We start from the raw sequence: 27,125 nt of genomic DNA, 5'->3' as shown, positions 1-27,125 counted from the left end.
GGGGGGGGGGGGGGGGGCAATTCTCAGCCTTGAAGCAGCACGTGTCATCATTTACACAAACGCACACTGGGTGTAAAATGCTCGGGATGTCACTCAAAGATAACGGATTTACAGCCACTTTGCACCGCACATGGAGGACAGCACAGGAGAGAGAGAGATCCAAACAGTTCTCAGTTTCTGTCTGGTTCACATTTACTCTTTTCTCCAAACTTTAATCCCGATCGCTCAGATCCCTGGACGGGCTCAAGCTGTCTGAGGGGCCAGTGCAAGAGAAGCAAAGCAAAAAGGTAAAGGCCTTTCTGTCATCTGAAGCCTAAGAGAATGCGATGAGGGGATGAACACACCAAGAACAGTCATCTCCACCAAAAATGATGAAGAGCAAATAACCCAGCCCGTGAGGTAGAGCAGCCAGCCCGGGACTCCTGCAGCCAAACGCATCGGCTACATCTCGCCAGGCAACACCAGGCGGGGGTTTCTCACGGGGACAAAGGACATGCTACTTACACGTAAAGCACAGTTTTCTGGTCTCCGACTTGTCCTCCATCACCCACTGTCAGAGTGTCATATCCTCTTTCTAGTTCAAATTCTTCAAAGGTGAGTTTGATAACCTGGCAAAGACGCAGCACGTTAATAGGAATCAACTGCCAAGGCAGCCAGCAGACCCTCTTGTCTTGTTTATTTATCTGGTTGTCTATTGAGGAGCGATTTGTAAGAGCATTAATATCTTCAGGACATCACCAAAGGTGACCGTCCTCACTTTTATAGCACCGTAGCCCTTCCTTCCAGACAGATTGAGATCTTACTGAAATCACCCCTCCGATTTTTCCATGTTATCTATCGATTTTCTAGATGACTTTATTGATAAGGATATGTGTGTTGGGATTTCAGCAGCCTTTTTTTTTTTTTTCCCACCGGGTACTGCTACAATTTCTTTCATAAACCTGAGGTTAGGATGATGGATTTCCATGTGCATACAGGCAGGGTATTTGCTACACACGGTGCAAGCTGAGAGTCTTTCTTTTGCTCTGTGTTGCTCAGAAATTTCCTCTGGTTTTCAGAAGCTTCTGTCAGACCAAGAAAGGCTTTACATGAATTACTGCTGGGGTAGCTCAAGGAAATTTTCTCAAGCTGTCTGCAAACACAATGATCATTATATCTGTCCACAGCTGTTTATTTCCTGTGTTTTCTCTCCTGCTCTACCCAAACCTTCCACCCCCACTTGATTTATGCAGCCTCTACATAACATTTAGGAGCAGAGGTCCCGTGGAATTCAAGAGGTTTGTGTTCCAAGCCTCTTAGCTGCTTTTGAAATCTCTTTTATTTTCAAATAACTGAAAATTACAATGTGCCTTTGGGGGATAAAGGTCCTTCAAACAGCCCCAGACAGGGCGAACAAACAGAAAAGGAAGAGAGCTGAATTTAGAGAAGCGCTTTACACCCCCAACACCAGAAGAAAACAATGGGAACTTTGTTTCTTGGAGCATTTTAACTGATCAGGTCCAGGAAAGCACATAATCACTTGAAGGCATTCCGGCCTTTGTACATGTGTCTGTAAATTCATTACATTCTTAACTCCTAACAGACTAAATTACCAAATTTAGTTTCATACTTTTTTTTTCTTTTTGCTATTTCACACAACACAGAGCTTATCCAAAGCGCTTAATGAGAAGCACCTACGTGTGTGTGTTGAGGACCACAGACACGATGTCACCCTGCACCTCCTGACTTGGGGCAAGGAAGCGAGGCACGGGAAAATCAAAATCTTTGTCTTATTTTCTTGCCCGTTATAAAAGCAGCATCTCCTGCAAACACTTGAGCATGTGTGCAATCACGGGGGAATAAAAGCCCCAAATTAGAACCAAAAGCATGAATTAACTGTTACGTTAAAGGCGAACGTGCCTCTGCAGTCCCCCCAAGGCTTGTATGGACTCTCTAGGAAGCTGACAACATTTTTCTGTCAAATGCTTCAACCCCTTAAGAAAACAGTTAGTTAGACACTGAATCGCTCGAGTGTTCTTTAAAAAATTAATGGGTGTATGTATAGTTCAGACTGAACTGTCCTGTGCTAGTCTTCAATATATAAACGCAATTAATACATTTTTTTTAATGCATAGAAAGGCAAATTAGGTATTTTAGCCACCACATTCTGAAAACAAAGTACTACCCCAAATCCCCAGGATTCTGAAACAGGAACCTCTGTGGTACTCGGTGAAAGTTTGAAACCATTCATTTCAGTAGTAGTCCCGAAATATTAACCTGTGCGGATTATTATTAAACCATGTAATGACAGAATAATGTAATTAATACAAAGAACACAGTGTTGTAAAACGGCCACACATCATTAGTTGAATCAGTCATTCCAGTAAACTGCATTCTAAGGAGTCTGACCCTAATTAAGTACCTAATTACATTCTAGTATGCTGAAGACTGTAACCTTGTGGCACAGGAACAGGATGTTGAATACAATATTTATTTATCCACTTTCCTATTTTCTTTTAGGTCTGAAAGCTGAAAATTATTTAATGATTCATTAAACAACAAGAGACCTCCAGCACACACAAACACACGGATGACAAAACCTCAATTTTAAGCTGCTGAAGTGACAGGAAGCAATTAGCAAAGTCAAGAAAATAGGCTGGAATATTGACACCTGATTTTTAAGGCTTTGCACTGCAAAGTGATTTGAAGCACAGCCACATTCATAGGAAAAAAAAAAAAAAAATCATCACAATAATTTCCCCCCTGCAGAAGAGCATCTCTCGCAGTTACATTCAGATGTTTTGCAAACACATATTCCTCATTTCCCATCCCCTCTTCTCCACAGTCTCAAGTATCTATCTTCATTTGGGATGAATCATCCCCTGGAGGGGCCCATCTCTCTCCCCTGATGACACAAGAAGCTTGGACGGAGCTTCATTTGACTCGCTAGGCTCCAGGTGAGAGTAACCCCAGGAGAAGTCTCAACCAGTAACATCCATTATGTCAAGAAGGTTCAGAAATAGTTTTGATGCAAATTCACCAATTATCATTCACATTTCTCCATTCCCAAGTGATTTATTTTGCCACTGTGGGTGAAATTAATTCCCACGGCACTGGGGACCAGCAAAAAAAAAAACAAAAAAACCCAAACCCTATATAACCTGAATATCCCCCAAATAGGTTTGATGTCGCCCTCTCTACAGGAAATATTTCCAAGCTGTCAACTGAAGAGCACCATGCCCTTAATACTGTTTATGGAGGTTTCTGAGCAAACTTTGAGGGGATTATATAGCTCAGTGAATCTGGCTCACAGTTCTTTGCCAAATATAGAACAGATGACTTGCAAATGAGTTCTAAATTCAGCTCAGTGGTTTTCCCATCGCTCATATTAAAAGCTTCATATAACAGGACCTGATCCAAAGACCACTCAAGTCAATAAAAAGATTACCACCGACTTCAGCAGGCTTCAGCTCAGGCCCATAATGCTTTTTATCTTCAAAGTATTTTACAGGCATTTTAATTAATTCATCTTCAATCCTTCCCTCACCCATGCTGGGGAACGCGCAATGATGAGATCATCCCCTTTGCACACAAAGGCAACGTGAGTCACGGAGGTGAATTCTCCAATTTAGCAACATGGTTCCAACATGGGCCGTGCTTTAAGTGAGCGAGAGTTTGATGTGTACTCTGCACGACCTGACTTCGGTAGGAAAACCAGTGACCGAGTTGGCTTTAAAGCTCACACACCAGCAACTCCCACTGCTATACTGGTGTCCTGGTTTCAGCTGGGATAGAGCTAATTTTTCCTCTTAGTAGCTAGAACAGCGCTATGCTTTGGATTCAGAATGGGATTTGCTATATGAAGAATGTTGATAATACACCGATATTTTCAGCTGTCGCTAAGAAATCAAAGACTTTTCAACTTCCCACGTCCTGTTCAGGTGCAGAAGAAGCTGGGAGGGAGCAGAGCCAGAGCATCAGACCCAAACTGGCCAGAGGAATATTCCGTATCACAGAACATCACGCTCATCACATAAATGAGGGCTGGCTAGGAAGCACAGGGCGCTCAGTCCCAGGATTGTGGCTTTGGGATCTTCTCAGGGATTGCTGGCTGGGAACAGGCTGAGCATTGGTCGGCAAGTGGTGAACAATCCCACTGTGTATTATCCATCTAGATTTTCTATGATTATTACTGTTATTATTTCTCTATTTTGTTTCAATTATTAAACTTTTTGTCTCAACCTGCAAGTCTCCTTACCTTTAGCCCCACTTCTCTCAGCCAGCCCCTGGGCAGGGGAGGGTGAGCAAGCGGCGGTGTGGTGCCCGGCTGCCGCCCGGGGTTTATCCCTGACAACTGGGTTATGCACATGGGAGCTGCAGCACCAGCCCGGGCAGCCTGTGGAGCTGTTTTCTGGACAAAAGAAAACACCCGTGCCAGTGAATCTACTTGCCTTTTTGTATATGTAGCAGGTCAAAGGAGGGGATTCTCCCCCTCTGCTCCGCTCTGGGAGACCCCCCTGCAGGGCTGGGTCCAGCTCTGGGGCACCAACAGCAGAAGGACACGGACCTGCTCCAGCGGGGCCAGAGGAGGCCACAGAGATGCTGGGGGGGCTGGAGCACCCCCTGTAAGGACAGGCTGGGAGAGTTGGGGGGTTCAGCTGGAGAAGAGAAGGCTCCGGGGAGACCTTAGAGTGGCCCCCCAGGGCTGAAAGGGGCTGCGGGAAAGGGGGAAGAGACTCGTCATCAGGGGAGTAGGGATAAGATGAGGGGTAAGGGTTTTAAACTGAAAGAGGGGAGATTTAGATTGGATCTAAGAAAGAAATTCTTCCCTGTGAGGGGGGTGAGGCCCTGGCACAGGCTGCCCAGAGAAGCTGTGGCTGCCCCCTCCCTGGCAGGGCTCAAGGCCAGGTTGGACGGGGCTTTGGGCAACCTGGGCTGGTGGAAGGTGGCCCTGCCCGGGGCAGGAGGGTGGGACTGGATGGGCATTAAGGTTCCTTCCAACCCAAACCAGTCTGTGATTCTACGATTTTCCATGGTCCTGTCTGAACAACTTTGGTGTCTGGAACCTTAATGAATTCTTTAAAGAGCAGAAAGCACTACGGACAGCTGATTACTTTCCTTTGTTTCCCACCTTCACACGGGGTGCCAGAAGGATGCTGCACCTCGTCTGGGCTCCCAGGACCACGCGGAGCCTTCCCTGCCCTTCCCGCAGAGGAACGGCACCAGGCTGCAGCTCCGAAAAGCAGCAGCTTTCCCAAAACAGTCAGTGCATTTCTCTCAAACCCCCCCCTGCTTCAAAGAGAGGCAGAGTTTTTCTCCTACCTGTAAATTATCCTTCCAGGATGTGACATTCAAAACCCAGAAACCCTTTAGAAACTGATAGTACTAATTAACTATTTATCACTTCAAAGCAAAAGAAAATGGCATCTCTTTACATAGTTAATACAAGGTGCTGATTTGAACAATCTGTCCTTATTTCAGTTGTCTTACACCTTTCCACAGTATATGCTGTTGCAGCCCATGGAGCACAAACTACAGTTTCTTGTGCTACTGAAACTCTGCTCCAAGTTGGTAAGTACTGAAATTCGTGGATTTGATTCATTTCAATTAAATTTATGATTTATGAAAGCTGAGGATCAGGACTTGCAGATACTCTTTTTAATCAACAGTTTATTATTACTTAGGTTTAAAAGATGAGGAAGACACTAAACCAGGGGAAAAGAGAAACTTTCCTGAAGTAAAAATTCACCAAGACATTAAGTTTGTGCAAAATGACAGAGTCTGCCCAGGAAGCTTACAAATGGAGAAGCCTGTCCTATCACACTGCCGAAGGAAAAGCTTTAGAAAAAGCTTGGCTGGCAGAAAAAGCAAACGAACGGAGCTGAAGATTAGGCTCTGAATATTCCACACAAAAGCGGTGTGAGAGAGGGTCAATAAAAGAGCAGACACGGCCCATAAGCATCTCTTGACAACTGCCTGCCACCTCCTCCTTCCCCGGGGCAAACCCAACGGCAGCGGTAGCCTACGTAACACCCAGGGCACATCTACACCTAGCTCGCTCCAACTTTTCCACACACAGAGGACTCTTTTGTATGCACAATAACCGCACTTTGCTGATCTCTGACAGACAAAGATGCACAAAAATAATGTATAATATACATACCACAGCCTAAGATGCTGAGGCATTCAACAACCTGTCCAGGCATGGGCAGTGTAAACCCAAGGGTCTGCAAGCCCCAGGCTGGGAAACACAGCTGACACTTGAGCAGTAATAGCTGCTGTTCCATGTGGTCTGTTCTCTGCTTGCACATTACCCTGATGAAGGAGAACCTCCTGGGTCTGATTAACCAGTAAATCACTCCTAATAAATCAGCACTGAAAAATATCCTGAATCCACACTCCAGTTTCCCAGAATTTGGGTCATTACTATGCTCCTGTGCAGCCAAACCAAGACATCCGCTGGATGAAACGACCAGCTAATGGCACTCCTCTAAACACAAACTCATTCTGAAATTGGAACACAGGAATACTCCTCGTTAAAATCATAACCCACCAGTGATCTGCGCTTATTAAAGGCTTGAGCTGAGGTCAACGGGGAGAGAGAAGCAGAACTCAAGAGGCTCTTCAGGCAGCCCCTGCCCTGCAGCAGGAGGCACGAGCACAAGAGACCATCCCACCCGCGGGCGGCTGCCGAGGGTGCCAGCACCCCGGGGACCAGAGGATGAGATCCTGGAGTTCTAACGTGGGTGTGAAACGCCTGCCTTGGATCAGCGGCAGAAGGCGGCGTCCCAAGCCGCAGGGCTGTCTAGAGGCAAGGACCGAGGCGTAGCTGATGGAGTAAGTGCGTGAGCTCAGAGCCCTGGCACGCCAGATTTGCTCAGGAGCTGATGGAAATGATGTCAGTAGGAACCCATATACTAGAAAGAATGAAACTTGTTGTCTTCTGTGAGGAGAAGATAGTGAGCAACGCCTCAGAAAGTGTATTTTGAGCTGCACAGCCAAGTAATTTTTGTTCTTTTGTTCTCACACAGATCTGGAGGAGAGGAACAGGCCGAGTTTGCAGGGCAGGGAGGACTGCAAGGCACTGAACATTGCCCTCCCTGAGGCAGTGGAAAATGGAAAGGACTTATCTTCCAAAGGCCAAGGCAGCCAAGCCTTGTTCTCTACGTGATCAGTAACACCAGGCTTGAATCACACATGCAGACCCGTAGGGACAAAAATTCCCCACCAACCTCCCCTCTTCCAAATCTCAGTGAGCACAGCAAGGACTTGTTTATAAATTTACAATACCGCATGAACAGTAGCAGATAGAACCACACCTCCCTCCTCACTTCCCTCTGCCCTTTGGGGGCCGAAATCCCTGTTGTTGAGGGGCCAGCAACCAGCCAAAAGGAAGTGAAAAAATCAGCATTCCTGGCACAGCCTTGCTGCCCCAACTGAGAGCTGGCTTAATGAGATACTTCGCTAAGCTGTTTGGCATTTCACCACCATTCATGCCAAGATATCAAAGAGGTTTCGATTAAAAATAATTACATTCACTTTTAATTACATCCTTTAACAAAATGAATTTTCAGCAGAGAGGGAATGTGATGTGTTGCGGTCTTTAAAGACGGTGGAGGAACATGTGAGAGGAGTCTGCGGGGAAGAGAGGGGCACAACGTCAGAAACCGAAACCCGAATGGCTAACTAGCAGAGACTAGTCCTCTCTGACTCAGCACAGCTGCACGACACTGCAACTAAGGCACTAAAGGAACGGCAAGGACCTGCATCCCCAAGACCTACCTTGGCTGGATTGAGCGCCGTGATGACCCACACGCAGTAGGCATTGTTATCGTATTGTACTGGGTAGTTGGGAGAAGTTATCACCCCGCTGGGACCACGAAGGTACATATCGCACATCCTTGCTGTGGAGAGGAAAACAAGACAGATGGGGGAGTGAGGTGTCTCAGCCCTGGAACGTACACTGTGTTCTTTGTTTAAACAGGAGAGGGAAGTAGATTGATGCGTTGCAGAAAATGGGGGAGAATTAAAAATCGCTGCTCTGCATCGCTTCCACTAGCCAAAAGATTAATTTTTTTCCCCCGTGTAACAGAGATGAAGGATTCATCTGTGATGAATAGATGAGTGGGGTGTTTCCAGGGGCTATCAAACCACCAGACCAACCAAGAACCATCCATTCTCTAGTGCTCACACTGATTTTATTTAATTTTTTTACTATATTAAAGCCCTCACAGAAATACTTTCATATCCAGGACGGTGAAACCAACTACACAGAAGATGCGAGGTAAGACACAGTTCCTTTTTAATGTCCATAGAAAGCTGTATTTCCTTTCTTCATTGAAGGCCAAAAAAAGTACTGCACAGTAAGTATTTATTAGGCCTGACTTTATTCCGATACGACTGTGGACTCAGAACCAAGATGGCAGCTCAACTTTGTATCTTAAAAACATCTTAGATAAAACGGAAGCTGAAAAGTGCTTAAACAGGGAAATTTTGGCTCGTGTTGTAATATTTAACCAGAAAATGTGAAGAACGGCATCCTGGTTTTGTAACTGCCTCTGCTGCTGTGATGAATCCTCAAAATTATTTCATCTCAAATCTCAAAGGAGCCATATTTGCACATGTGGCAGCTGCAAAGCTTTTCTTCCCCTCCAAATAGCAGTAAAGGATGGAGAATGATCTTCTGGCCAAACTGACTACCCAGGTGGTCACGAGGGAACATGAGGAGTGCAGAGAAGCAGCTCAGGAAGGAGCTGAGGGCACCGATCCACGACGCTTAAACCACATTCCTCCTGCCCCCTCCTGTGTGACCCCATCCTGGAGCCTGTTACACACGTCCCATCCTGCCTTACAGAAAAAAAGGTAAATCACATCATTTCCATTTTTTAAGTGGGCCAGTGGAGCACAAAGGGGTTAAGCAAGTCTCCCCAGGACCCAGAGAGAATCTACTGTAGATGGAGAAGCTGAAAAACAGTCTCCCAGCAGTGGCAAGAGGTCTGACCACTGGGTATGAGACACTGAGACAGTCCCGGGGGTTAAAAGCTGCCTCACCAGGCACCCCGATTTCTGCACTCTGAAACTCAATACCCAGTAACAAAATGGAACAAAAAGAAAAAAAGAAAAAAAAAAAAAAAGGAACAGAAAACTTTTTTTAAAAAGAAAAAAATCCTCAGAAGTTAGCTGTTAAAAAAATTGATTCATAGAATCGCAATGATGCAGGCAAATCCTTTCTTATCGCTTGCAAGAGGACACCATAAATTTCCTTTATAGTGTCACATATTTATGCCAAATATCCTCTTACACTGATTCAATTTATTCTAGGCTTGTTTCAAGAATTAGATGGGATTCCAAAGCCTTGAAAAAAACCTGCAGATGAAATTATAGGAAAAAAAAAAAAAGAAATGAAAAAAATACCAATTTATGACTTTAAGAGCTTTAGAGGGATTTAATTAAAAATATTACAAGTTGTTCATTATTAGCATTACAAATATCACATTTAGGCGTGCGACTTTTGAGAGAGAGAGGGAATGAAAACAAAATAGCCAAGGGCAAAGTGGGCATTAGTGGTTTTTCCGCCGAAAGAAAACTCTGTTCAGTGATGGCTCACGGCTAGGCCACAGGATAATCAGGATGATGCTAGTGAGGATCCACAGTCCAAGTAATCCCGCATCGCTGCCTACTAGCAGCAAGTTCCATTTAAAAGAATCTCCCTCCATCTTAGCTTTTCCAGGTTTTGTTTCAGGTTTTTACCTTTTCTCCCCACTCCTTCTTTATTCCAGATATTTCTTTTTATGGATGGGAGACAACAGAAAGGGAGAGGGAGAGCACTGCTAAGAGGATGTAGTACAGAGGTATGAAGGACACAAATATAATTAATATGGTACAGAAGTAATAGTTTATAAAGCTCCATAGTTAACAGAAATAGCTTTATTACTTCCATTATGCACAGGAACAGGCGCTTTTCTTAAAACCTGAATTTCTGCAGTCAAAAAATTGCATGAGAACTAAGCAAAGGTGGGTTTTGGTGTGGTGTTTTGTTTCTGTTTTTTCCTCAGGGTTGTGCTGAAAAGACTGAAAATTTGAACTCATTGACACACTCATGCTCAGCCAGAAAACAAGGAAGACCATTAGGAAATAATAATGATCCTATTGCCTTCTGACCACGAGGCTGGCACGGCCACAGGCCCTTTGCAGGAGCACACGCGCAGCCAGCGCAGGGCTGAGGTGCCGCAGCACAGAGCTCAAGGTTCCCCGGTGGGGAAGAGCATGGTGAGGGGGCTGGTCCAGCCGTGCCCCCCACCAGAGGCTGGGCTCAGTGTCCGCAGGGGCTGGGAGCATCGCGAGGGGGCTGGATTCAATGTCCCCAGGGGCTGGGAGCATCCAGGGGCTGGGCTCAATGTCCCCAGGGGCTGGGAGCATCCCAGGGGCTGGGCTCAGTGTCCCCAGGGGCTGGGTTCAATGTCCCCAGGGGCTGGGCTCAGTGTCCCCAGGGGCTGGGAGCATCCCAAGGGGGGTGCCCAGCCGTGCCCTGGGCCGGGAACCAGCCGAGCGAGCGATGACAAACTCGAGGACAGCGTGGGTGATGGATGCACTAAGGGGACCTGAAGGAGATGGGTTCTCCCATTAGCCCTCAGAACTTGAGTCAAATCTCTTTGTCGTCTCACCTCTGCACACTGGTCTGTGGTCGCTCCACGCAACAATTATGTCGCTCACTCTCTTACAGGTGATGCTTTTGGACCCCTGTAAGTCGTAGCCCTCGTTACAGGTGAACTGGATGCTGGAGCCTAACCTAGCAGACAGAACAAAGGGCGAGGTTAGCAACGGAGACACTTCCACAGCAACAGGTTTGTCACTTACTTTTTCCTATCCCAGTGATTCTCCGAATTGCGAACAGAGAGAGAGAGTTCACTGGCCCTCCAGGCAACAGCAGAAATGAATGAGGGGCAAGCTCTTGCCTCATGCGTTTGCTTGTGCTGGGCCCTGTTTGCCTGAGGTGGTGATAGTGCAAGAACAGATTTGAGTCTTTCAATGCAACTTCAGTGGGAATTTTATTCAGTGCGGGAGCACAGACTCAGCCCCAAGGGATGACACGCTCAGCATTCTTATAAAGAAAAAAAAAAAAAAAAAATTCTTTATCTACTGCTGAACGATTTGTTCTTTATTCTATCGCTTTGGTTCTTCAAGCTTGGAGAAGAAAAGGCTCTGGGGAGGCCTTATTGTGGCCTTTCAATACTTAAAGGGCGCTTAAAAGAAAGATGGAGAGAGGCTTTTTACCAGGGCTGTGGTGACAGGACAAGGGGCAATGCTTCTCAGCTGAAAGAGGGGAGATTTAGACATCAGGAAGAAATTCTTTACACTGAGGGTAATGAAACACTGAAGCAGGTTGCCCAGAGAACTTGTGGATGCTGCGTCACTGGAAGGGTTCAAGGCCAGGCTGGACGGGGCTTTGAGCAACCTGATCAAGTGAAAAATGTCCCTGCCCATGGCCGGGGGGTTGCGCTAGATCTTTGAGGTCCCTTCCAACCCGAAGGGTTCTGTGTGGATTCCGATCCCATGCTGGTTTAAGCCGATGCTGCCTTGTTCACCAAAGCGACACGACGCTGTTGACAGCGGCTGAGAATTTATCCTACGGCAGTTAGGGACTACTGGGAGTTCCCTTCCTTCACCCTCACCCCTCCAATCCATTTTCTGGGTTTCAGGAAAACTTGATAGACTCAGGTTAAACTGAAAGACACTTTTAATGAACAAAACAGCCATCGACAGCAAAATAAGATTAAATATTGATTCACCGTTGCTAACAGCGGGCCGATTCATTCCTGCACACTTTAAATGAGCGCTAGCAACTACAAGGGAGTAACAGCATTGTTTTAAACTTTATACAAAAACAATTATCTAGCACCACGTATACTTATTGACAAGGAACTGTACCAGGGCTTTGGGAAGTCACATCAAATTCAGTAGGGGCAGGTCCATGCCGTGACTTAAGCTAATTTGAGAAGCAATTTTTTTTTTTTTTTTTTCTGTTTAAGATGGTGCTTTCTGCACTTAACTGGAGGAGGGAATGACAACAAACATTGATTACACGAGCCTGGCTAAACGCCCATATTGTGAAGAGAGAAATACTCTGAAAGAGAGATCATTACAGATCCTCATCCGGGACACGGTCCCCCAAACACACGTGCACATTTATACACACTCGTTCTTCTACATCATTAGCCTCAGAAGCTTTTCAGAGATTAACACATTTAGAGGTGTGCAGATGGTCTCTAAAAACAGACTACATAATGCCAAGGAGCACACACAATGGTTATAGACAGTAGCTTTGCAGCATGCATAAACACGCACGTAAAAGGTTCTTACCTAAAATCGTTGCCTATTCTTTTGCCTCTCTCTGGAATCCCAGGGTCTGGACACATATTATGTCCCTGGGACACACCAACCTGAGTTACTACAAAGCAAAAACAGCACATACAGAGACAGAATAGCAAAAGAAACATTCTTTCATCAACTGTCTTGGTGGATGTGGAGAGAAAAATGGCAATTGGTAGCTTGAAAACCTGAACGTGTTCCATTTTGTTTAGAAAAAAAAAACAAAACAAAAATAACAAACCAACAACCAGCTTTGGAAACAAATGTAACTGGAATCATTTCAGTTCGGTTTATACACCAAAGTGTTTTCTAGGAAATGCCAGCTAGGGACGCAATTTTCCCTCCGTTCCACTACAGAAGCACCTCTGAAAAGAGGTTTGGTTTTTTTTGGTTTTTTTTTTCATTCTGCAAAATTACACCAATTAAACAGCCCATTTCCGAAGCCTGTGATTAAAATGGCCACCTGTGACACAACAAGGTGACAGCCTGCCGCCCCTCCAAACCCATCTGCGTGGTGCCAGGGAAAGAAAACAACTCAGTGAAAAGGTGTATGATACCAGGGGGAAAAAAAAAAAAAAAAAAAAAGAAGAAAACCAAAAAAACAAGCACAGAACAAAAGGGAGAAAGGAAAGGGGAATGCAAGTCTAGCATTTTGAAGCAAGTAATTTAGTTTGAATATGAAGAATTTCATGGAGCAACCTTAATGTAACTGCCAACAAACATGAAATCTATGAAGTGATGATCAGCACTGAATAAACACCTTCAGACTTCATTCTTCATCTCCCCATTTCCACATTCCCTTCCCAGCCTGTCAAATGGCACAAACAAACATTCAAGCATCGACTCGGGGCAGGTGTAACCCGGGTGGCTCCTGACAAGGATGAGATGAGACCTGGCAATATACTGATTGCAATTTTGAATTCCGGCCATTTCCAAAATGCACGATAATAGGGGACAAAGGGGTGATTTTGTCACAGAGCTGTGGAAGTTTACGTGACTCAGTTTTCTCGTGTCACTCAGGGAAGGACGCAAAGCAAACACTACGTTTCTTGGCAATGATGCCGAAGCGGTGAAGCATGATTCTCAAGCGAGCACGTTTCCACTCTACCTCTAACTATCACTAGATTGAAGGAAAAAAAAAAATAAATCTCAATTATACTTTAGAACATGCTACGTTAGCATAGAGCCCCAAAGATGATGGTGCAGTGATAAAAGCATGTTTCCCACAGCAGACACGCTGGCTCAATGCACGGCACTGAGCATGGTGGAGGGTATGGAGGTACGTGCATGTAAATATTTACATGGGAAGATAAGCACATGGAGTACCTACATAAACACAGACTGCACAGCATGAACACACAAAAAGGCAAGACAATCAAATATGGTAATTATTCACTGGGTAATTACACCTTGCACAGTCAGGCACTACAGCTGGGATGTAACACTGCTCCTGACAGGACGGAAGGATCCCTCCTTCCTCTCCCGCCGCTATGGGGCTTTCACCCCAGCATCCACACCGAACTGCTGAACACTTCCCAGCTCCTGACCTCTTCCTCGGCTCTAGGCACCAACATCTCATCTCAGGCCCTTCAGTTTTTGTCTCCCCTGGGCTCCCATCCCGCCCCACCAGAGCCTTGGGGCTGCCACCCGCGGGACCCCCAGGGATGGGCTTGGGGCTGTCCCTGCACTGGGCTCGGCATTCCCGCACGACGCTTTGGTGCTCCGCAGTTTCCTCTGTGCCCTTGAGGGCACAAGAGCAATAGAGACACAGCTTCATGGGAAGGCAGGCTCCTGAGAGATTGTCCTCCCGCTTCTGCATATTCATAACCTCACGTTAAGCTCAGTCACGTGGACAGAGACACGAGCAAGAGAGAGAAGCGTGAAAGCAGCACACGGTGTCTTTTGATCACTGCGTTTTGTAGCTACAAAGCTTTGCTGCCACCTCTCACAGATTCTGGTGATCCTGAAGGTCCAGAGCCAGAAGGACAGGAGCCCCTGTCCAGAGCAGCCGCGCTATTTTCACAGCAGTGCCCCAACAACTGAAGGAGCCATGACAAAACCCTGCTCCAGGACTGAGTATCTCCACCGGGTCTCAGAGATGCCAAATAATTTGGTGACCCTTCTGCAAACGAAATCGCCAGCTTCCAAGAGGCCTTCTGCTAGTGCCCGAAATGCGATGTTGCTTCTGAGAAACGAAGGGTTGGCTGAACGAAGCACACAGGTGACACCGACTTCCTTAGGGCTTCTTAAATCCACTACCGACCTACGCAAACACGCTGACTGCACGGACAGATATCTCCGAAGTCAAACTAACACTTAGGATAGAGTGTACAAACTAGGGTTGTATGTCCTAAGTCCATACGGTACTTAAGGGAAGTGCTATGATTTCTTATCTTGCTTCTATAGCTTCCGCAGAGTGAAAGCACCCTAAACAAGATCTGCCTTTAACGTGCACAGGCGCGAACACAGCTCCTGCAGACACGCCTGCATTCAAACACCCGTGTGCTCTTCCTTGCAGAGCACCTTAACCAGATTGCCTCTCCTCATCACAGGCTTTCTCCCATGGTCAAAAGACTACACCGACACCGTCTTCTATGCCCATGTTAGACACTCTGCACTGGTGTCACATCCATTTGTTACGTCCCATATCAGACGACCGTGAACCTCGACGCCTCCGATCAAAGCTCCGGGAGGAAGCAAGGCTACAGATGACCAGCAACTCCTCCAGGCACCAGAGGGCAGGTTGTCAGTTATCAGTCGCTTTTCTGAAGACTAAACCCAGTTGTTCTCTCGTTAGTTAGCGTTTCATTAATATCTACAGAACACGCGCAGATAAACCAGAGAGCAGGTAGGATAAAACAGAGCAAGTGGGAAAGGAAAGAGATCTCCACGTCATGACAGCTGGGACATTTTACTTGTAAAGGAGAGCAAAAGAAAAGGAGATGATGGATCAGGTGGTCAGTTCCAGGAACTTTGGGGTTTCTATCTTTTGTTTTAAACACACACACGAACATAACTAAACCAAAGGTGACAAACTGTATTTGTTATGCTGAGAACTTGCTGTCAGCACTGCGTTCCTCTTCCCGAAGGTTTGACTGATCTATGCCTGGGCTGTAGCACTCCAAAATGAATTCTTCAAGGTTACTAGGAAAACAATAGATCTCAAAAACTGTGATGAACTGTTCAATTTCTACATTACAGGCTCAAGGATTCTCTCCCCCCAAAGTATGGAACTAGTTTTCCACCGCTTTATTCTGATTTTTTTCAACTTCCTTCTCATCATGTATTCAACAGCAGCCAGTTACGACGGCTTTGTTTGCTCGAGTAATTTACTTCATCTTTTAAAAGAACTGAAAACCTCCTTGAGTTCTCTATTTCCCCATGCTATTAAAGAAAGTTCACTGACAGATTCCCAAGGGACAATTTTTTATTGAATTTAGGAATGTAAAATACGAACTACGAAATAAAGCAGCATCTAAAAATGTTTTACAAATGTTCAACACTTCTCAGCATGAGAAATACAGTGAAAGCAAGTCAGGTTTTCTACTGGCATGAGGGGTGGCGAGGGAAGGATTGCAGAAGTAATTAGTTATTTTAAAAAGGTTAATCTTTATGATCACATTAAGGCTTGCAGTTACTCCATCTGGTCAAGTTAACATGTTAACAAAATTCAGTCCTACAAGCAGAAGAGCTGAGCTAGCGAGAGTGTGATCGCTGCCCTTCCGATCCAGGAAGGTCCTTCAGCACCCACCAACCAGACATTCAGCATTCCCAGAACCTCACGGTACTGACCCAGACATTAAATACTCACGTGTCTAGCAATATGCGAGCGTGAAAAGGGTTCAGCCTTGGGCTGTGAGGCCCCAACACTGAAGAAGACTACTTCCAGACGGAGATCTTTTACTCGGGGGAATTCTGAACCCGTATTTCACATCTTGTTGCTATCTCAGACTAGTTCAGAAGTCCGTGAGTTCAAAACCATTTGGAGACTTTCAGATTTCAAAGACCAGTCGCAAAGACCGTGTTTGCAGCAACGCCCTACTTCAACCCAACAGAGCTTCTCTCAAAACGCACTGCCTGCTGCGATGCACCCGAGGCTCCTCCGCCTCTCAGCACTCGCTCCGTGCTGCTGCGGGACAGCGGGGACCCACGTACCGGCATTCGTACCTCAAGGGCTGACGCAGAGAGCAGGCTTGCTGCAATGCTCAGCATCTAGAAGCTTTCACACACTGGGCTGACATCTAAAACTGCTCAACATCTCCAAAACGACTTTGCGTTTGTACCTTTAAACTAGGTTTTGACAAATCTGAATACACGCAGGACTCGCACTGCTTCATACAATCCCTTCCGATAACAACAGCCAGCGGTGCATTTTCAGGTGTGCCTCATTCAAACGTCAGAAAAGCAACTTTGATGCTGTTTTGTAAAAGCCAAGTACCATGATTTTTTTTTCCCACGGTGTGACCTGGAATATACATATTTACATTATGCATGCAGTGAAAGAAATCATCTCCTAAACGCAATCTAAAATTTAAAACTATTTCTTATATCTCATTCTCCAGAGCCGCATTATTTCCCCCCTCTAACAATGATTAAAGCAAGATGCCCCCAAAATTTTAGGGATATTGAAAAGCACGAGGCACTTCATTTCAATTTCAAATAAACACATTTGACTGCAAGCAAACACAATGAGCACACACACACCCCCTCATATATTTTTACATATTTTCTGAAATAGTACCAACAGCTGTTATGTGACTGCATTTTGCCTCCATGCAGACACATGAAACACACAGGCTTTAATCTGGCCAGGTAGGATCTGGCAGCTAACCACAGCGTCCATCCGGCAAACCCAAAATCCTCCAAAAGACCTGCAGGGTATTATGCATGCAGCTGCAAGCTGCCTTATGTGGCCACAGATCCTTCGAGGGAGAATTTCAGGACAAGGTGCAAAGAGCACTAGAACACATTGCTGGTAAAATAAGTCTTTGAAAATAAAGCTCTAGCTATTACCAAGAGACACAGAAATTTTTTAATTCCTGATATTCGTGCCAGATGAAATAGGAGCAAAACCAGCAAACTTCACAGATCTTTAATCAGCCTGTCCCACCTGTATAATTATCTCTGATGCATATGCAGACTCATAAGCTCATGAAAGTTTGAGAGACGAAGGGGCATGGCTGGCCATGCAAATCAAAAAAAAAGCAAGGGGGGGTAAAAAAAAGAAGATAACATTCTGGGCTCCATTTTCTGAAAACGAACCATTTTCTGGAGACATCTTCTCCGGAATCAGCATTTCTGAAGCTGAAAATTTACTGTAACAGAAGTGTGACAGCAGAAGGCTGTGTGAGATAGAGGTTAATCTGGGTTTACAATCCAGACCTTGCTGAGAGCAGCGCAGACGGAGGGAACTGAAGGCACGAGGGCTGTGGCAAGCACCGCACCGGTAACGGAAAGGAATTTGGGCCACGGTGCTATCACCGCGTATATTATTACAGCTTAATAGCTCCCAGGCTAAGCTGCCTTCCTATGCTCTGTTTTGCCTTATCAAATATGCAAGATTAGCTCTACGCGAGATGCTGAATTGGCAGTTTTGGAGCTTGCTCTCCGCTGGGTGGGGATAAACAGGGCAGAGACAACCAGAACTTCCTCCAGGTTTATCCTCAGAAGTGGAGCATGACTGGGACAGAGCAGGATCCACTGGGAAGTTCCACTCCTGTCCCTCACTCGGCCCTTGAGCACCTTCCCCCCGAGCCCCCAGCAGGGACAGACCGACCCCGGGCACGAGGCTCAGGTGCTGAGGGGAAGCAGCCAGCGCTGCCGGGCAGCAGAAATGGGAATCCTCTATAACCCCAGTACCGGAACACTTACACACAGTAAACTAACGACTCCACAGCAGGCCAACAGTTCTCACTCAGCGGAGCCTCCCTTCCCCACATCCCCCAGTACCCAAGACAGCAGATAATCCCACTCCAAACACACCCCTTTGTCTCCCGTGCCCACACAATCAAAGCTCGTGGTATTTTCCAACAGCATTTCATTCTCAGTTGAGTGAACCGAAACGTTTATTACAATTAAATTCTTCTTGGCAAGAATATATCAGACATCCGGGAACATCTTGCATACAGGGTTTTTTTCTTAAAATTGAATTAATTTTCTCTAAAACAAAAAACCCACCCCACCGTTTTCCGCTCTGGAGATTTTGGGGCAATTTACATCCTGCTATTTAGTTACCTCATTGGGCCTTGCTCCTCAAAACCCGGAGACTATAAGCACTCTCATGTGGGCCTAGAAGTGAGCCATTTTCATTTCAGACAGACGGCAAGTCACATTTCAAATTGTTCATCCATTTTTCTTAACTGGATTTTGCATTCAAAATTCAAAGGAGTGAAACATCCAAACGGTACCTCTTTGACGGGTGTAATGGACTATGCAACAAAACAAGCAATTATATCCTCTCCTCTCAAAACTATTTAAAAAAAATACATTCTGCTCCTATTTGAATATAAACGCAAGTTAATTCAGATCCCTCCTGTTTAAAGTTCCCCTAAGAGCCCAGTGGTCTGTCCAGAGTTATATATATAAAGAAACTATGAGTCTTGCTTCTGATTTGCAAAGAACCTGATGTAAAGATGAACGGACCTAATGGATTTACTTCCTGCAAGGGGAAAACACAGCAGTGACAAAGTGACATTCTGAGCACACCTCTAACATATCAACTGCTAGATACTCCGAGAGCGAGTAGCTAAATAGGGACACCATAAAAATCACTATTATGAGCTCTTGCACAGCAGTGGTATGATTGTTCTGCAGGGACAGTTTAAAGAAAATGTGAAGAGAAAAAAAAAAGAGAGAGACTGCTATTGCCTCCGTAGATTTTCTAACAGGTCTGGTTTTTTGGTGCGGTTCCTTATCCCTGCTCTTCCATTTACAATTGTAATATTAATTCCGTTTTCAAAACGGTTTGCAGTTTGACGCTCCACAATGAAAGTCGACAGAAGTCATGAAGCCCAGTCTGTCATTGAGCAGGAAGCATACAGTATATATTAAATGCACACACACCGATCCCCTCCATCCCCACTTCAACAAGTTAGTATATGCTTGTGAATAGAGCACTGGAAGGAAGTGATGCAGTAATGCAGAGGGGAAGAGAGGGGAAAAGCATTAAAATTTTTTAACAGCGACAAAAGTTTTAGAGATTACTGGAAAGTCAGATGAAATGTTCAAGGAGATCATTATACAAAGACAGCGTAAAGAGGAGCCAAAAAACTTACACACTGATGTCTTCTGGTTATTGTCCTTGCTGGGCATTAGCTTCACCCCTCTGGACTTGAGTTCAATTTGCTTTTTGACTACAGAGACAGATTTAAAACAAAGCAAAGACAAGGAAAAGATTTAGCTAAACATTAGGGATCATTTAAAAAGGAAATGAAGCAACAAGTTGTACAGCACCCACGCTGCAGGATACCCTGCATCTTTTCCCTTATAGCGCAGGCAACTCATCCCAACCCCTCAAAACCTTTTTCATTTACCACGTCAGGTCTGGACAAGCGCCTCTGGGGACCTGAGCCAGGCTGACCCAATCCGAACTCACGAATGGGGCACAAAAGCCTCATCCCTCTGTAACCATGTCATTTTGCTTAACATACTAAAAATGGAAGAGCCAAAGGAAAGCACTCAGAAACTTCAGGAATCCTGAGAGTAAAATGCTGACTTAGTTTCACCAGTTTTACTGATGCAGTTATTTCATGAATACATTATACTGCAAAGCCTGTCTCTGCTTCTGTGGGGATACAGCACTCAAACAAACACCCCGTAACCTAAAAACTGTATACGTGATCTGTGGAAACACACGACTCAAAAAGGCAGCAACAGAGAAGAAAAAAAGGGCCGTATTAAAGCCACCTTATTGGTAAAGAGAGAAGTATAACTTCATAGGCCCATTATTAATAGCCACTACAGCACATCAAAAATCTGCATGGTGACTCTACCAGAGGTCCCCTTGTGACCATTCACCTCCCTGCTCTAAACCTCGTCCAGAAGATGAGAAAACATATGAGGGCAGCAACAAGATATCCGTCCATCCGTCCATCCGTCCATCCATCCATCCATCCATCCATCCATCCATCCATCCATCCATCCATCCACCCACCCATCCATCCCCAAGAGAGTCCCACCCTTCCTCGCAGCGTGAGAATCCCCCGCGTAACTGTTTTATTATCCGGACTTGGCTGCTACTGAGGCTCTCTCCACACAAGAGTTCAGCACAAAACTCACGCTGTCAAAACCATCTGGATACCAGCACAGAGAGACAACAGCCTCCTGCAGCACAGACAGACATTTCTGACCAACACACAGCACAACTTTCACTGGCATTTTTGAAGTTAATGTGGTTAAAGAACAACTTCACAGCAGAAAGCATGATGTCCGAACCACTTTATCGGATCCTTTTTGATGAGCCAGTCCTTATCTACGGAGAAAACCAGTCCATCTTCCACTTCAAACTGTTCTTTGCTTGTTCTTTGTCTTGTCATACTTTCATCCCTAAATTAGCACATTTCTAAGACAAAGTTGTCAGGAAAAATTACTGATATAACAAGGGTTTTTTTTTTTAATCATGCTTTTTTTGGCTTAAAAAAAATAATTTCTGTTTATAACATCTGTTTGCAGGAGCTTCAGACAGGAGATGTCAAGCATTATTCCTTGAAGCTTACCTAAGGTGGTGCTTTTCTCAGCTAGATGCTACCTTGGAGCTTTTTGTTCACCGTTTGGTTGCAGCTTTTCGCTTCTCTTTAAACAAAGAAGTTGTAACTTCAAACTGATTCAAACTGAGGTCCACATTAGCTTAAAAAATATTCCTAAAGAAAAGCTTATGTTGTTCATGTCTTAGTAGTACTACTTTAATCTGTTGAGGGGGGTGTTTTTTGTCCTCCTTTTTTTTTTTTTTTTTTTTTTTTTCCTGTAACTCCACCTGCATAGGCACAAGGAGAAAAGCGGCAGGTCTCAGAACACCCCAAGCAGCCACATATTCCTCCAGGTCATGCCGTAACTCCGGGCTATTTGTTAAAAACTGTGAGGTCAGGCCACAAGTGGCTGAAGCAAGGACATAGGGCTACCAAAGCTAACATTTTTGGGGAACATATTCCTGCCTCAATGCCTCGGTGAGCATAGTGACAGCTTTAAAACACAAATGAGAAACGTTAAGGCTGTGCTAAAGGCCCCAGGATGGTGGGGCTGCCCCCCATGCCCATCACTCGTGCCCAAGGACCAGCTGCAGGTCGGGGCAGCAGGAGACAAACACCTCGCAGCAAGACAGCAGACAGGGAGTGGGAAGAGTTGACAGAGCCCTTCTTACAGCACTCCAGCACCTCTCCGAGGTGTGACAAAGGGGCTCACATCGACCACGAGGTCCTGGCAAAGCCACTGGCCCTGGCACCCCTGTGTTCAGAGCATCAGGAGCAGCCACCGGCCCGGCTGCACCCACCCAAGTGCTCTTCCAGCACTAAATCATCTCTGCCTGCCGGGCTGCCCCGTCCCGTCCTGCGCAGGACCTGGGGGTGCTGCCCACAGGGCTCTGTCCCCACGCAGGGCTGGTGGCACCAGGGCTGGCGCTGCAGCACATGAAATGTCGTCGGGATAAAGCACCCAGGAGGTGCCGTCCCGCTCACCCTCCGTAACGCCGCGATTAATCCCTCGCTGGCACTTTCCGAGCAAGCACAGGGATAACCTCCCCACCTTCCCTCCCAAGGCAGTAAAATACAGTCAAGCCCAAGTATCTAAAGCTAAATTTGAGCTGCTGGAGGATGTACGATGGCTCATGCCTTTGCAGTACCCAATTCATCGCTCTGTGAAGTGCTTTGGGGCACCATCAGTAAGAGAGCAGCTTTATAAAAATAATTTCCATTTTTATATTCTCCTCAACTTCCCTTGCAAGCTACTTTACACCTCTGACGGTGAATTTTTCTCCTAGCCGCACACAGCAAACCACAGGTCTGTTGATTTCTGTGGGATAAAGTAAACCTGCAGCCTTAAAGGACAAACAAAGCTTTCCGATCCCGGGCATGTGCCCCACAGACACACACCACGGAGGGGATGACGCAGCCCTGGGAGGGTCAGCACTTCTCCTCAGGGCAGGCCGACTGCCACTGAATTCACGGGGCCGCTCAGCATCCCAAAGTCCAGCAGAATGCAATCGGTACGGAGCACTCACAGCTTCAACACACCTGGGCCTCGCCCACAACGGCAATTTTTTAGAAGGACACACTCCATAGCAAAGACTCACCCACCACATCCACTCCCGCCTTCCAGAACGCAGGCAGCACAGCCCCACTCCAAATTTGTGACTAACGGAGAGCCTAGCTCCGAAACACCAAACCGCAATGAAAACAAGCAACAGAAAGCCGACATTCATTACTAAGGACCAATCCCAAAATACGGAGACTAAACTGCATTACCCATGAAGTATGTACTCCCCTAATTGCATCGTGTCTCTTGCAACAATAATTGATAAAGAGAGATCACTATATGCTCTCCTCTTAATCCTTCATTTTGTTTGCAACATGGAGACATAATGATGAAAGTCAAGCTTTACAAATTACTCAATTTAGATTAGAACAAGTCAGAATACAGTATCACTCGCTTTTTTTTTTTTTTAAAAAAAAAAAAAAAAAAAAGAACATTTCTCCTACACTATGCCCTCAAAAATCCGGTCCATAAAAATCTATTTCGTTTATAAATTTGAATGTGGGACAACACTACAAAGGACTGTGTCAGGATAATTGGATGAACAGACATTTCTCTGTTTTCTGGAGGGTTTTGTGGCTCGCACGTATCTGATAGATCTAATGGAATACTCAGTGTCCTGTCAAATTTGAAAGATGACATTACAAAGCCTTTCCAGCAAGCAGGGGTGTTTCTTTTAAACCGTTTCATGCTGCTCTAAACAAGAATTTAAGAATACTTTTTTTTTTTTTTTTTTTTAATAATTTCAAAAACCTATTCCGTGAACCTCCGTTCCCCTTGCTGGGGGATTGCCATTAAATACAGACTTGTCCGAATCTCTTTTCCGCTGGGGTGTCTCAGTATCACCTGGGATGCTACAGCAGGTTGCTTACAGGGATTTCTACTCTGTTGGAAGTGAAAAGGAACACCCTCAAACACAACCATTTTAAAACTCCTCAGTTAGGCCCTCCCTTCGCTAGCTAAGCAGCAGTTCTTTAGGAACTGGAGCCTGCAACGAGCACCAGAACTCTCCCGTCTCTGCCTCTTTCTGGGGATTGCCCAGGAGACTCAACAGGTTGCAATGCATACGCTCTGCAGCCCGGAGACGTGCTCTGAGACAATGACTGACAGATCTGTCAAACTTTAAGCATATGTACTTCCAGATATACACATAACCTTAAAAGCTATTTACGTGGCACGGTACGTGCAATAAATAGTTCATCAGAGCATTATTAAGGGCGACAGGTCTGGCGGTATTCTGCACTGTGCTACGAGCTGAAACGTGCCCACATTTATCTTCCCACCTGAGGCTGGAGGACGGGAGGGGAAGGGAATGGGGTGGGGAGATCGATAAAAGATGCAGTTATGTGTTGGTAGCCATCAGCTAAAAAGCAATTTAGGATTCAACTTATGTAATAAAATATGTGGAGAGATGGACTGCACCAGCCGGAGCATTATTTAGATCTGCGTAGCACCGTTTTAAATTCAGCAGCTTTTTCATTACCTCATTTACAGCACCTGATGGCTAAACGGCTAAACTGACACGGGGGAAGACAGGGGATACCTGGCTTCCACCCCTGCGCTGTCACCTCTCCCCAGTAAGGCACTTCTACCTTATTTTCTTACCACCTGCAGGTACACAGCACCTTTTGGGGAAGGAACGCAGGAGTGGGAGGAATTAAAAAACATCAACACCCCGATTTCCCTCCAGTCCTTTTCCATTTGCTTTTACAGAGTGTGTGTGTGTGGGGGGGAAAAACGCATTTGCAAGAATGCAAGATTCATCTTACATAAAAGGGAAAAGGAAATGGAGAAATATTTAAGCTCTCCCTGGAAGGAATTTACTGTATTTAACATAAAGCAAACCTGTATACAGGCTGATTCTACCTAACCTTGCTTTTACATTCATAAAGAGATTTCCAAACTAGGGCATGGATTAGAAAGAACTGAAACGGAAGGCCCAGAAGGTGTTCTGCTAAAACTAAAATGTTAAACAAGATGGAAGGGAAATTACTTTCTTATAGACTATCAGCAAAGCCAGATACTGTCTCTGAGGACGTACAACGTTAACGGATGATGTCGGAACACGACTTCAGAAAACGGACAAAAAGTTCGATGCATCTCAACCTGCTCTTCCTTCCCTTGGCCAATCCTGGGGTTTGCTTCCATCTCTACTGCTGAAACAACACGTTTTAGTTGCTCTACTTTCTGCATACCCTATTTTGTATGCATTTATTTATCCACATTAAAATATTTACGTTCAAACAAGGTCATGTTCCTCTGAAAAGGGTTCTGCAGATTTTTTTTTGAGGCTGCATCTTTAACGTTCTGTGGACACAGACTCCACTGACTGCAAGGCTTTTTTGCTTTGTTTTTTTTTGTTTGTGGGGGTTTTTTTGTTTGGGGTTTTTTTGGGTTTTTTTTTAAGTATTGAAATCTTTCCTAACGAATGGAAAGAACCTGACAAACTCCACAAAACCCAGCAAATGTGTGAAGAATGAGCGTCAGATTCCCTGTGCCAGCGAGACGGAGGTCCTGCCTCAATGCCATTTCAAGAGCAAATTTTTAAGTTCATCTTTTAAACACTCAATACACAAAAGCACAGTTCATTATATCTAACAAAACAGTTTCTAAGGAGTGTGCTAGATTAGAACCCCCTGACATTTATCTAATCAGAGGAAATTATAACATTAATCTTTACTTTTCTATTTAAGAAAAAGGGATGATTCAGACAGGTGTTTTAATAGAAAGCAGCAATCGTGACAGCAAAGGAAAATGTCATATCAAAAGCTATCAGCTGCACGCATTCACTTCTGCTACAAAAAAAAAAAAAGCGCATTTTTTCTTATAATTTCAAGTAATTTATATGTTAAAGGAAAGCAAGGAAAGTTAAATAATGAGGGTGATATATATCGCAAAGGGCACGTTGAGGCCACGACAACATTGCTAAAGCCAAACAAACACGGCAAGTTTGCAAGTTTAAAAAACTCCTCTCCCTTTCACTGCGCTCCTGTTACTCCAGGGCTCGGGTACTTTTTCATCAAAATCCTATTTCTTCATTTTGAGGAAAGCTGCTGAACAACACAGACTCAAACCTTTGGGGCGTGGATAAGGACCTGGATGGCATTCCTGCTCCTTCCCTGCTTCGCTTTCCCTCTCCCTGATCCCACCTCCAAAGCAGCGCGATGCCACTGCACTCGCCGAGTCCTTCCAAGTCCTCGGAGAGAACAGTGTGAACAGCTCTAAGGATCCACTCAAACCCACCTGTATCGCTGACCCTTTGGTCCCAAACAGGACTCACTGAACCTCACCTAGCCACAGCTGCCTACAAGCCTCACAGCACAGCAGGATCTTTTCTCTGCTTAGCTTGTGTGCCCAAGTGTTTCCTCTCCCTCACCAGCATCTTAAAATCCCAATCCTGAAATCCACCCCTCTAGGGATGACCAGTAAATACAGAATAGTTCACACCCCGTTCCAAACAGGCTCAGTTGGGTCTCACTTGAGCAGAGAATAAATGCAGACACAGTGTCCGGGGGCCTGCAGACTGCTCTTCACCCAGTGACACCCTGTGTGACCGTATCCCACACCGCATCCTGCGAAGCTGCAGGTAAAGGAACAGCTACTTCCACTACCAATGAACTCTCCTGCAGATCTCAAGTGTTTCTACTCCCAACAGTTGCCAATGGTAGCTGTTGTGGATACCCAGCTGGAAAATTAATGTTAACAGGATCATGCAGGAAGTTAGCTGTAGATTCCCTGGGGGAAAAAAAAAAAAAAAAAAAAGTCTGGCTAAACACACAATGTGGATAGCGAGACCGAACAGCAAGCATTTACCTTGGTATTGGGCACTGAACCCCTTCTGCCTGTGGTTGCCATCCGATGTGAAGTGAAGCCGCAGCCAATTTTTACTGCTGATAACCGGGGCAGGCAAATTCATTCCAGTAAACCTGCAAGAAACCAACCGATAACAGACAAGTGTTATTGTGACTGCGAATTACATCCCAAATACTCGCCCTTCCAGGTAATCCTCCTCCTCCGCAAATACAGGAAACCCTGAATGCACACCGTACGCTCAAAGCCAGCGGCCCCTACACCCCTCGGCTGTTTCTACACTTATGTTCCTTTGTTTGCCTTCCCACCCCACGGTTACACGCTTGCAACTACGGAGGTTTCCATTCCTTCCTTCCAAAGTAAAGGGCTGAGCTGGGCACTCGCAATATCTGCGGTACCAGGGAAATGAAACGGGTCCAGCTGGACAGCCCAGGGGCTCCAGCCTTCTGCACTGCAGGGGATGAGTGGAGGGTACAGGGCAGTTCTGACCGAGAGAAGCTCTACATGCCAACTCAGAGCAGCAGAGCTTTGCAAGCTCTACCACCTTTCTTATCTTATCTGGATCACACACTGACAGACAATCATCGCAGGGGACACGCTACACCTAAGGGATGCAAGGCGAGCTTGACTCTCAAGCTTATTCAGTTCCTGTCTTCATATCTGGTTAACTCTGTCTTGAAAAAATAATAAAAAAAAAAAAAAAAAAAAAAAAAAAAAAAAAAAAA

The 27,125-nt window shown here is 45.4% G+C and overlaps 1 protein-coding gene across 1 annotated transcript in view; it reads right to left on the bottom strand.

Annotated features, from left to right (window-relative positions):
• CSMD2 (CUB and Sushi multiple domains 2) overlaps positions 1 to 27,125 on the bottom strand; it is a 287,923-nt gene that overhangs the window by 144,532 nt on the left and 116,266 nt on the right. Inside the window, exons 7-12 of the mRNA XM_026863211.1 lie at positions 26,404 to 26,516; positions 19,623 to 19,700; positions 12,340 to 12,427; positions 10,644 to 10,768; positions 7,762 to 7,883; positions 505 to 608 (exon numbers count right to left, since the gene is read on the bottom strand). Of these exons, the coding sequence (XP_026719012.1) occupies positions 505 to 608; positions 7,762 to 7,883; positions 10,644 to 10,768; positions 12,340 to 12,427; positions 19,623 to 19,700; positions 26,404 to 26,516 (630 nt within the window). The remainder of the gene's footprint in view (positions 1 to 504; positions 609 to 7,761; positions 7,884 to 10,643; positions 10,769 to 12,339; positions 12,428 to 19,622; positions 19,701 to 26,403; positions 26,517 to 27,125) is intronic.

Source organism: Athene cunicularia, assembly GCF_003259725.1.
Source record: "Athene cunicularia isolate RWA chromosome 23 unlocalized genomic scaffold, athCun1 chr23_part1, whole genome shotgun sequence".
In the NCBI taxonomy this organism is placed as follows: Eukaryota; Metazoa; Chordata; class Aves; order Strigiformes; family Strigidae; genus Athene; species Athene cunicularia.
The sequence above is the reverse complement of the archived record's forward strand: the minus strand, read 5'-3'. Positions and strand labels throughout refer to the sequence as shown.